The sequence below is a fragment of the Micropterus dolomieu genome, unplaced genomic scaffold (assembly GCF_021292245.1).
Source record: "Micropterus dolomieu isolate WLL.071019.BEF.003 ecotype Adirondacks unplaced genomic scaffold, ASM2129224v1 contig_8836, whole genome shotgun sequence".
In the NCBI taxonomy this organism is placed as follows: domain Eukaryota; kingdom Metazoa; phylum Chordata; class Actinopteri; order Centrarchiformes; family Centrarchidae; genus Micropterus; species Micropterus dolomieu.
Genome location: NW_025737822.1, coordinates 26,778 through 39,402, shown reverse-complemented (window position 1 = coordinate 39,402; position 12,625 = coordinate 26,778). Strand labels below are relative to the sequence as shown.

General features: G+C 41.6%; 1 protein-coding gene across 1 annotated transcript in view; it reads left to right on the top strand.

Moving 5' to 3' along the window:
• Positions 1–12,625, top strand: part of phlpp1 (PH domain and leucine rich repeat protein phosphatase 1) — a 43,138-nt gene that overhangs the window by 16,148 nt on the left and 14,365 nt on the right. The window contains exons 2-3 of the mRNA XM_046041777.1: positions 10,972–11,168; positions 12,199–12,324. Of these exons, the coding sequence (XP_045897733.1) occupies positions 10,972–11,168; positions 12,199–12,324 (323 nt within the window). The remainder of the gene's footprint in view (positions 1–10,971; positions 11,169–12,198; positions 12,325–12,625) is intronic.

Sequence of the window (12,625 nt, the reverse complement as noted above, 5' to 3'; positions counted from 1 at the left end):
AGGTATTGTTTGAAAGCTTGCTTGCTTCCTCATCCTCAATAAATAGACCTTGTAGCATCTCTGTGAATTTGCCATTTTAGGACTATGTGTATGTTTGAAGGGCAATTCCGGCATGTTAAAATTTGAGTGTCAAATGAGAAATAGATCTGGGAGTTGTACACGTAAAAAAACGGAAACTGGTGCCTGATGACTTATGAAAGATTTGAAAGAAAATACCAAGGCTAACTATGTAATCATCCATCATAGTTCACAGGCAGCATTCTTGGTTGACCTATTGTGCTTGCTGTAGTTGTCCACGCACACAGATTACGTACATTATCAGAATTGATAGCCAAAACTACAAGACCCCTGATGTATTGTCATTAAGTATCTGTTCATGCATGATTTTATAGTCCACAATTTAACATTTTGTCATCACAAGTGTCTGTGTGAGAGTGTTTTGTCTGTGGCAGTCTTAATACCAACTGAGATTAACTCACCTCCACGTTGTAGTTATTTCCTCTCATGAGTCTTTCTGCCTGAGGTGACAGGAGATGCCTGTAGCCAACTCCTTTTCTCTCTGTTTATATATACAGTATACTTTCCTTTCTCCATCTTTGCCATATCTCCTTGACCATTTCTCTTTCGTTTCCATCCTATACATCTGTCTTTATGTCTCTTTATGGCTCTTGCCATAGTTCTTTCTACACCAGTACTTTTATTTATGTATTTAATACACGCGCTCACCCACAAACATACTTAATAATTAATATGGGAGCTCTGCGCACTCACAGCCTCGCAGTCATTCTCGGATTTAAAGAGCATGCACAGGATTTAATGAATTTGTAGTATGCACCCACAAACACAAATTGTTTGCATGAGCAAACACACAGACGTGTGTCCACTACAGTGACAACCTTTGCATTCGCTCGCACACAAGCAAGGGAGTGAAAACAATCCCCAGAGCTCTTGTACGTGTGTGTGCTCTTTCCTAGCTGATCTGGGGGCTTGTGTTTTCCAATGTAAGGTTTCGTAACACACACTCATTACATAACAGCAGCAGGAGTGGAGCTCGGAAGAGGAGAGAGGGAGCACACGTCTATGTACGTCAGCATCTGACCCTTCCGCCGACAGAGGGGATCACTGGGGAGAAAATGTTTTATTTTTTTTTTTACACACAGATGCCAACACCTGCGATTTGAAGCATCCACAATGCAATTGTCCTCTCTGTCCGCTGCGTCTGGGTCTATTTTTAATGGGTATTGATTGAGTGACATGATGAAACATGTTCACAGTGCAGCGGATGGTGTGAAGGATGGTGCAGCTTGACGGCAAGTGCTGGCATTTCTTTCACTTAAAGGCACATAAGTAATTTCTTTAGAAATTCATAGCTGCAGAATGTGATTTATTAAGCTCTTACAGGGCCTCTCTCATTGTAGATCCTCATTCCAGCTGTCAGGCACCTGAGCATGATTGCATATTTACACATCGTTTGCATCTGTTTCTGCTTCTGCCCATAAACACAGATTTGCATCAGGTTAACATGACCTGATATGTGAATATATGAAGTGGGGTGTGTTTCCTCTGCTGTGCATGAAGTCATGTTGGAAATTAAAAATGCAGAAGAGCAACTGAGTGTACAAGTGGGTCAAATTCTAGTAAAAAAAGAAACAAAGAAAGATTATTCAGCGTTACAGACCATACTACATATCCTGCTTCAGGTCATCCCCCTGCCGTAATGCGTCCACACACAGGTAGTGGATGATAACCTGATAACTGGAATTGTACAATGCCTGTAATAGCAGAGGCCTGTTTAGTTCCCTTCTCCCCAGGGGCAAAAGGGTAATAATGGTTTGATGGGGAAGACATTGCAGCCTGTGACCTTATTTGCATTCAGGATGCATTTCACAGGACTGAGAGATGACGTTTTGGTGTGTGTGTATGTGTGTGCGTGTTTCTGGCTGATTGTGTCCTTACTTGTGACATGCCTAAGAGAGATGAGCTATCAGGATTTGAGGGCATCCATCAAACTATTAATTATCCACTCCACCCTCACTCCTGGAATGGAGGGGTGTCTCATGGTCATCTGGGAACATACTTTCCCCCGAGCCCCATCATGTCTCTCTGGCCGTGCTCCCTAATGCTACATCACCAGCTGAGAGCAGTGCAGACCAGGAGAAGGGGGGGGGGGGGGGGGGGGTCACCTCGACTGAGCTGTTTGAGCTGAAGGATGTTCAGTGTCTGACAATAGACAGGAGCACAAAGCGGTGTCACTCAGCTTTTCCTAGAGCGATTGGAAGCACTCCTCAGCACTCTCTTGAGAACAAAAAAATAAATGCGCACACACAGGCAGGCCTGCTGCCCATTCCTGAATGATTGGTTGATATTGTTTTAGTACATTCAAGATAATTAAAATTCTGTACTGTTACCCTTTTATTTTATTTTTTTTAAATCTAACACATTCCAAGTGTGGCGTGACCCTTCTAAAATGCATTTTAATAATGTTTAATTGTTTTATTAATTAAAGAGATAATCAAAGCAAGCTGCAACATGGGTGATTAAATAAATCCTCATCTAGCTAATCAACTGCTTGTGGCGCTGTCCAAACACTGCAATTTACAGATGTTTTATCATGATGCCACTGTTGACTGCACTTTTGAGTTTTTTTGCCTGAATAAAACAATATGGCAACTTTAAAACCTAGAAACACGACCAAGAGTATAATCAAGAGAGATTATTATATGTTAAATGTCTATTGTTTATGTCTATTAATGAAGCCCGTTTGACTAGAACAATAAATGCCACTTAAACAAGAATAAGACCAGGCATGCTAAAGGTCTGTGAGGCACAGCTATGATCTTGAACATTAACAGTGCTTTGTCCAACACTTCGGTTTATAAACCAAAGTTATTAGAATTCATCCTGAGGGGAACATGAATGTCTTTTCCAGTAGTTATTTTACTCAAACCCACAAATTTGCCTCTATAGGAAAGGTTGGTATGATTCATCCAACATACCAACATTTCTTTGCAATCCATCCAATGGTTTCAGTCTGGACAAAATTGGTGTGCCAGCTGACCTAGCTAACGTGGCTACAAACTACCTGAAACAAAATAAAGCTTTCCGGTGCTCACCGGCCGTCCTCCTTTGATGTTTTGACTGCTGAACATTTTGTTTAACTCTTTAGCCTCCCTGATAATCAAAATATTAAAAAGCACTCTGGGCTTTTAAAAAAAAAAAACCCTGCATGTTTATGCTAAACATGATTCAAAGTAAGAACACACAGACAGCGATAATGCATGGGCGCCTCACTTATTTCCCATGCAAACACGTACCTCATCTTCTTATCACTATTACACAAAGGACAGCTTAACACATTTCACACATCAACACCTCCTCAGTCCCAGAGGGCGAGGCAGCCCCTCCTATCTCTGTGGACCCATTTATGTGAGAACATCTGGGAACTTTTAAAGAAGACGTTTGTAGGATTAAGAAGCTGCTAATTGAGGATGCCTCATCTCAGAAACTGTGAAACTGTGGGGTTTTAACGGCCTTCCCGACAATCTCCGCTGCATGTTTTTTCGCCCGTAGTTCAATGCGTGCAATCGCTGTGAAAGGTGCAGAGAGCAAAAGTGGAATGCGAAGAAAGATGTGGAGCACTGAGGTGAGTGCAGTGAGCAACCCGTCACTGGTGATGGCCTTTGCCACCTTCCAGCGAGGCTCGTCGACTGCTGCCTGAGCAGACAGTTGGCTTAACACTGCCTGTCACTTTGAATATGAGTAATCACCTCAAGTCATCCACAAAGAATGAGAGAGAGAGGAAGAGAGAGGAGAGACGGGGAAGCACATAAAGGGATGGAGCAATTTGGGCAAAGAGGCATTGCCGATCAGAAGTGGGAAGGACATCCTTCCCTTGCCTGCAAACACACAGCTTTAGGTAGATGCTTTTTGACATTGTGTGTGCGCATGTTTGTGTGTGTTTTGTAACAGGGACAGTGCAGCTATTTGTGTCACAGAGTAACAGCTGGCATCGCTCTGTCTTACACCTATTTCTATATCCACCAACTCTGCTCAACTCTAGTTTGCCCTTTAATAAGAGCCAGAATATCAACAGCTCAGCACATATTATTTGATGATTAGTTTGATAGTATCATCAATAATTTTTTTTGCTTCCTAATAATGAGATGCTTTAGTTGAGATACATTTCAAAAGAAGCAGAAAACAATGCAGGAGAAGTAAGAGCCCACTGTAGTCTTAGAAGCGTCTCCACATCTGTCACTGCCTATAGAATAAGCAAGTGTGTGTCTATGCGTGCTTGTGCTCCGCTGTGACTTATGTGGGTCATCGATGCCCCACGGTACGGCATGCCCTGTCCTGTGGTGGAGGTGTGCTGATGTCTGGTTGCATTTAGCAGGGCAGGATGATTAACCAGGGATGTGTCCTTATTATTACTGAGAAGAGCCAGAAGAAAGAAGTGTTGATGTGTTAAATTGGAGATGGATGCAGCAATGTCAGCCTTTAGGTACTGATCACTAACAATGATGGATAACAGGGGCATCGGGGCATTTGGGAGGCAGCGTTCTGTAGTCTGGTGGTGGACACATTAGCTCAGAATACTGATTTCAAGCAACCAGGTTGTTGTGTTTGCCATGTTAATGTGGTTTACTCTGCCAAAATAAATCACATATACTAATACATATACGATATAAATATCCAGAGCTAGTAGCAGCTGTTATACATCAGCATGCTCATTCTGGATCTATAATGTGTGTTTCAAAGTCCTAAATTAAACTGAAATGCATAGTGCCACACATTACAACAGGAATGTGTTACCATGTAAGATATAGTATGTGGCCATAGCAGTACACTAAAATAGTTTCTAGGATTTAGCATTTTTAACATTTGCCACCTCAATGCAAATGAGCATAGTTTATCAGCAGGAAGCAAGTTCAAGAGCCTCCTTCAGTATTATAATAGCACTATCTGGAATCCGTTAGTGTAGACTCCACACAAGAACAAACTGGTCTTTCAAATATAAACTGAAATTTGTACACTTCATCAACATATATACATGTATACATCAACCAACTGTGTTTAATTCTACTGTTTGATGTGTTTTAGTTGCCTTATTGTTGGATTGTTTGATTGTTTTTATATGTATAGCAAGGAGCCCCTAGAAAGCTGTACCAATACTGAGTGGATTAGTGAAATAAATAAAATTGATTGGCATAAACACACGCACAATTAAGTATCAGGTAAATCTGCCAGCTGACCTCCCAGATGTAGCTGTTGGTTCTGTCTGACAGTGACTGCGTTTAACAATGAATGAATAATTTTGAGCTAACGTTTTATTTTTTTGGTGATCGGGTTCATTGAAAGTGAGATTATTAATGTAAGGTGCTTGCTCATTGGTCCTGTACAAGCTCATGTGTGTGTTTGAAGCAGTAGGGGTGCGCACACTTGGGTATTGGAGCCTCATGTGGAGCGGAAACACTCTTTTCCTGAGCTTGGGGAAAAGGAAGGAAGCCATCTCTATTACACACACACACACACACACACACACACACACACACACACACACACACACACACACTGTAGTACTCCTGCATACAGTAAGTCTAGGAATAAACTATGATTTCTGCACGTGAACACACCCACCTTGCCTGTGTATTATTTTTAAATTCACATCCATAGATTATGGGATGACCACCATGACTAACATCATCGCTGCTGAAAATATTTCTTGTGTAGGTGGCCTGTGGTTCCTACGTTTGGAATACAGCAACTGTCTCTTATAATTTCCTTTCCTTATTGGAGGGTTACCAAGAGATTCTTCTTTTCTCTGGCCCACCGCTGTAAACAGGATGCTCACGTGGGAGTCCCACCCATCTCCCTGCTTCCTCCCCTGTGCGCTCCCATGGCCAGACTGAACCGTTTGCCTCCATCCAGTCATCCCACGTCCATGTGAGATGGTTGTAAACTGCAGCATCCACACACGCAGAGGCTTTCAAACTTCTCTTATCACAAAAGCAGCCCACTCAAGCTGTCTGCATTGTTTTCCCTCTGCAGAGTCTCTTGCTGTTTTTGGTCCGTCAACATTTGGGGGTGCAATGGGGTGGGGTGTGTGAGGGCAATTAGATGGATGCACATATGGAGATGGTTAATCACTGTCACTGTGTCAGTGTGTGTGGATGTCAGCGAGGGGACGAGTAGGAGGAGGAGTAGGGTGCGTGTGTTTGGGCATATGCTTGTGTGTGGGAGACAGCACATTCCAACAAAAGGCCTAAAAATAGTAGGACTATGCCCATGTGACATATTGAGGCTAAAAGCTTGTGAATAATTTGCCTAATGCAACACATACCCCCTTCCTAAGCTCAGTCATGAAAATGCGTGCCTGTTGGTTACCTCTGCCAGGCAGCGAATTTGGAAGGGGGTAACCAGTCTGTTCAGTCACCAGTTTGTTTGTCTCTCTTTTAGCAAGATATCACATGGATTTGGATGATATTTGGTGGACAATAGCTCTTGGCCTAAAGAATACTTTATATATATTTTTTGGTGATAATCAGGAATATAAGACTTCGGTGTACCTGTTATGCCAAGGTAATTTTTCCCCTCAGTTTACTTAGGTTTAGAGCAGAACAGTTGATACATTAACATTAGACGCAGTTCTTGTACTTAAACCAAGAACACAAGTACAAGCCGCATTTTTCAAAGGAAACCTAAATAGCATCATGATGAACAAGTTATGTGTTCAGCTTTTAAGGTACACATATTTCCCTTTAAAAAGCACATCTTCACTTTGCGTCCTTATCTAATCTTTCCTGGCTCTCCTTCCCTGTGTTTCCTCATAAAGGAAACTTCAGACCCCAGTTTACTTATCTAAACCACTTATTTGAAAGTGAAAACTCAAGTGGACACCAGTTATATTTGTCCGTTGCCTTATAAAACAATTTGTGTTTATGTGCGCTGGCTGAAATCTGTATCAGGAAGTGGCCCCGCAATATGCAATGGACAGTTTAACTTCCAAATAAGTGGATGAGCTTACACGATTTGGATTTGGTTAAACTGTATAAAATGTGTTGAATCCCTGTGATGGCAAAGTTGTCATATGATCTCTGTTTTAAGGCCTTGACTTGCCAATAGGGCTGAACAATTTTGGAAAATATTATATAAAATAATTTTTTTTCTTTTTACCAATATTGCGATTTAATATGCGATTGATTTTTAAGCTCCTTACCTCCTTATTCAAAACGGACAAGCAGTAAATCAGTGTATAGTATGACCAACACAATATTAGATAGATTAAACATACACTGTTCTCTCTTGTAAGCCAGGCCTGTGTTATGATGAAATTCGGTGATGAACAATGGTAGAGAAGAAGTATCAAATTATAAAAGAGTCATGTCATGGCATTAAATAATATGATATGATATCATCAGGTCAGCCTACCAACAGACCACAAGAAAAACTAACTCACCACAGTGTATTATACATTATGCGCTCAATACAAAACACAGTTCAACCACTAATTAATGAGTGTATCTCAAAAACCTAAAAAAACAATACTTAGTTTGAGGTTCAATTGAAAGGTTGGCCAACGAAAATAAGTAACGCCTCTCGTGTTTAATAGACAAGCTTAGTAAGTCTCCAACAACACAGGAGTCACCCCCTCCTTCCCCGCAGCCTCCGATGAGTATCCGCAGACTGGGACTCTTTCGGGTGTGTGCGTTTGGTTTCAAACACCGTTTCACAGATATTTCCTGAGCTAACTGGTGGCTGTGTGTACTTTGGCTTGCGATACCGATCGCCACAATATGCTTACCTTACTACACGTGTCTTTCTGTTGTGCATTTTCCTGTCCATGAAAGCGGCGGATGGCCTGACGATTTCACCCACCACAACCACCAAGTTACCCGCGGGCGGCAGGTGCTACTTTCATTCCCTGTGTGACACTAAAGTGAATTAATGAAGTTGGTTCATGAAACGTTACTGTACTCTTGTACAGTAACTTGTAATTGAAGACGCTACAGTTTTAATTTAATGGATTTTAGTTGGGATTTACCACAAATGAAAATGTAAAGTGTGTTAGCAGAACTTTATTTGTGAAGCGCAGTGATATTTCTCCGTCCCAGTTTAGAGAAATCAGTAAGGCATTAGCAGTAATAATTTACTAGTCTTTTATTAAGATATTTGGGTGAATTTGCTAATAATGTAATGCCAATTGGAATTTTGGCAGAATTGTAAACATCAACCTGTAAGTACAGCATAAGATCAAATAATTTGGAATATTACAGATGTCTTTCATATCCTGATATCTCATTAAAACCTATTTATACAATTCTCAAGTTCTTAATGCCAGCTTTTCATTACCGCTGTGAAGTCAAGGCAGACTGCCAGAGAGAAATTATTAAAAACAGGTGTGCTTTTATGCTACTTAAATTGTAATATACAGTATATTATTATAGATAGCTTCACAGCTTTCTGCACAGTACAAACTGAATTTGCTATTGTAGGACCATATTTAAGCTGGCATTGCCTGGAGGCAGATTTATAAATAGACATTCACTTAAAGGAGTAAGACACACATCTTTTTCCATGGAGCCACCCACTTAAAGCAGTTTAAATACAAATGGATGTTGCGTTTGCTTCATTGTCATTTAGCAAACTATCACTTTACTTTCTGGAGTTTGCCACTCCATACGGAATAAATACTGATGCTAGATAGCAGTATCGGGTTTTGTATGATGTTGGGAGGGTCTGATGTGTGTCTAACATGTGTGACTTTATAATCCACAGTGTTGCGTTCTCATTTTTTCTCAGACAATTAAATTAGTAACACAGCTGCATCTTTGCAAGTTGTACTATTGTTCAGAGGCTCATGCTTTTCTGCATGCCCTCTAGTTATGTATGGTAGTCTCTGCCAAGACTGCTCACACTTGTAGTCAAACAAGACTCCTGCTCTACATTTAACAATAGTGTGTTATGTTACACACCAAGCATTTAGTCAAAGCAAATATCCCTATGCAAATTAGGCTGTTGATTCTGCTGTGATCGCAAGATTAGCTTGTAGCACAGAGGAAAGGTCATGGCTCAGTGGCTGTACTGGTTTAAAATAATTATGATTGCCAGGTTATATAAAACTTTGCCTCTTGGACAAGGTGAATTCAGCTCTATGTTCGTGAAAATCATTAGAATAAAATATGTATGCGTTTCAAAATAAGTATGCATTGTCATGACACCAGGTTTAGCCACATCAGCTCAAATAAGCAGACCTCTGGTCAGAATATTATTAAACTCAGCTGAGTGTGTTGGATGAGAGAAGTGTGCAGTACAGTACTCTACTGCATTAGTCTTACAGTCTGCATGTGAAAGACCTGAATTATTTAAAGCCATGAGAGCGTGTGCAAGTTTGGTTACTCATACTGACTCTTTCTTCCTCTCTTTAACCCCCCCCCCCCCTCTTTGCCTGCTTCGGTCTGTGTGTTTGGAGTGAGGTGTAATATGTGTGAAAGAGACAGAGCAAGATGGATGCAGCTAGTGTACAATAGGCCACGGGATGTGAGACATTTTCTACGGCCATCTGTCGCTTGGAAGGGAAAACTTAGTAAACCACGGCATTAATATTTGGCCAAATGGGAAAACAGCAAGTTTAAAAATTCTGCATGCAAAAAAAAATAATACCATAGATAGAACGGAGAAACCCAAAGCCAGGCAGCCGGACAGATAGAAGAGAAACAACAGGGGGGAGGACAGAGCATGCCAGCCCTGGGAGGTTTTTACGGAGGTGGAGGTAGACAGAAAGCAGGTGGATGTTTAGACAGAACGATAAGACGGCCTAGCTGACAGAACGCCTGATAAGCAGCCTGACTGTCAGGTTTGGCAGGCTGGCGGTGAAGGGAGAGAACAGTGTTTGGAGAAGGGGCAGTCAGATGGGTAAAAATGTATAAAGGTAGCTCAGAAATTAGAAGAGCATAATTTAGAAGATGTGCACCTGGTATTGAATTTGAGCCTATTAATGAAGAGCTGCGCTGAATGCTGTCCTATTCAATTCCGTGTGCAAAGTAGGACAACCAGGGCTGACAGTTGTGCTGAATGTATTTAGATCTTACGCTAAACCAGCACTGTGCTCGTATCGTGGTGGTAGCTCTCCTGACTGGCTACACAGTTTTTAGCCATGCTAGCAGCTGTCAAGACTGAAATATCTCAGCAACTATTGGATGGATTGTCATGAAATTGTGTACTCATTGTCCACAGATGACTAATCACTCTGACTTTGGTGATCCCCTGACTTATCATATAGCGCCATGAGCAGGTCATATCTTTCACTTGTCCAGGGAAACGTCTTAACGTCCAACAGATAGGCTACTCATGGTTCCCTGATGTATCCTAATGACATTTATGTCTTTTTGTGAAATGCCTCAACACTATTGGATTGGATTGCCATAAAATGTGGTACCGACATTCATGTTCCTCAGAGGATGGATTGTATTGACTTGACCCCTACGTTTCATCCAATGAAGTCATTAGCTTAATTTTTTTGTTTGCCCTTTGTTTCATTACCAAATGCTTACAAAACTAATGACATTACCATTGACCTCAGTTGTAACTTATGTGTTCAGTGCTTGTTAGCAAACGTTAGCCTGCTAACATGTTAAACTAAGATGGTAAACATGATGATTACTATACCTGCTAAACATCAACATGTAAGTGTTGTCATTGTTAGCACGCTGACATTAGCATTTAGCTCAAAGCAACACTGTGCCTAAGTACAGTCCCACAAAGATGCTAGCATGGCTGAAGGCTCCTAATCTTTTTTTGGTTTTGAATTGCTATATTTTTCTATTGAAAATACTACTACTATGATTTTTTAATTTTATTTCCTGGTGTTATGCTCTTTCTTTTCATTAAAACGGTACCTGATAATTTGACAGACCTGAGTTGTGGTCAAGTCTACAGTGCTAACTACACAAAATCACTCTTTCTTTGTTCCAGGGAAGCCCCAAAGCGTTGAGAGCTCAGAGCGGGTCCAGCTGTCTGGGACATACAATGTTCGGAAAGGGAAGCTCCAGCTACCGGTCAACCGCTGGACCAGACGGCAGGTCATCCTATGCGGCACCTGCCTCATCGTCTCTTCTGTCAAGCAGAGCCAGACGGGGAAGATGCACATCCTGCCTCTCATTGGAGGAAAAGTATGTCTAAGTCACACCACAACAGGGCATGACTGGAATCACATCTCATCCTGATTTTATGGTGATGTTATGTGGTGATATGACATTATGAGTTTATGATCCAGAGAGTGACCTGATAAAGTCTCTCATTACCCTCTGCAAATGTCTCCCTGTGCAGTGAAGTTTGTTCTTGATGACATTTCACCTTCAGCAATTGTTTGTCCTTTAGTGTGACATCTAGTAATGCTTCCTGCTTTGTTCGTTTCAGCTCAAGATCAAACAGAAATGGTGCAAGCCAGGCTTTTAAAAGTCAAAATGCTTTGAGCATTCTGCAGGGATTTTTTTTGTTGTTGTCTATTTTTAATCTAGAGGAAAGATATACTACAATGTTTACTGTAATGGATCACTACAGCATTCAAGTAGCCTTATTTCCCTCTGTACTAAAGTGCCTCCCTAACAAATGACCTTTATCCATTTATTGCTTTATGGATCTGTTTACCTGCAAGGCCACCAAATAAGCTCTAACAGTTCTCCTGAAAAGCCCTTTCTGCCGGTCTGCCTTACATAAAGGACGCGCCTTACCCCACCACACCCTGTTTATAAACATTTCACACACAACACATGACCTCTGGTCAACCATTCACCCATGCATGTGCTCGCGTGTGGTGAGTTTTTGCGTATGCGTGCCAGTATTCTTTTCAGACAGTGTAACTAGTCAGCCATTTAATCACAGAGATCATGTGACTATCTGAAAAGACATACATTTATTCCCGCTCACGCACATGTGTTCATTATGTGATCATGCGTGCCTTATATATTTTGTGTGCTTCTGGTTAAATTTGTCTACCCTGCAGCCATTAAGCATCTTATTTCCTTCAACAGGAACTGTTTCAAATAAGAACTTTTGAGACGTCTACACGTCAGCTTTTCCTCTCTGTTTCCCTTTATTTTTTTACTAACTCTATAGGCACGGGGGTTATAGTTTATGTTCGGGAGGGGGGATGTCAGTATTTCAGACTGTAAAGTAACTCCTGTGTGTGTTGTTTTGCAGGTGGAGAAGGTGAAGAAGCACAGTCACTGCTTGGCCTTCAGCTCGGCAGGGCCTCAGAGTCAAACCTACTACGTCAGCTTTGACAGCTTCACGGAGCACCTGCGCTGGCACAGACACGCTGCCAAGGTACTGTTTGCGCACGTGCGTGCGTGAGTTAGAGAAAGAAAAGGAGAACATAAGCATATGCTCCCAGGCGCTACTTATGGGTCAGCTGCAATGTATCTCAGACACGCGTGACTGCAAGTTAAAGTATGAAAATATGGCACTGCACCTACTGCGACCCCCACTGCCCATATAAGCCAAGTGGATTGAAAAGCGCACATATTTCACTGCTGTCCACTCTGTAGTATATAACTGGCGTGTCTCTGGCTGCATTCTCTCTCTCTCTCTCTCTCTCTCTCTCTCTCTCTCTCTCTCTCTCTCTCTC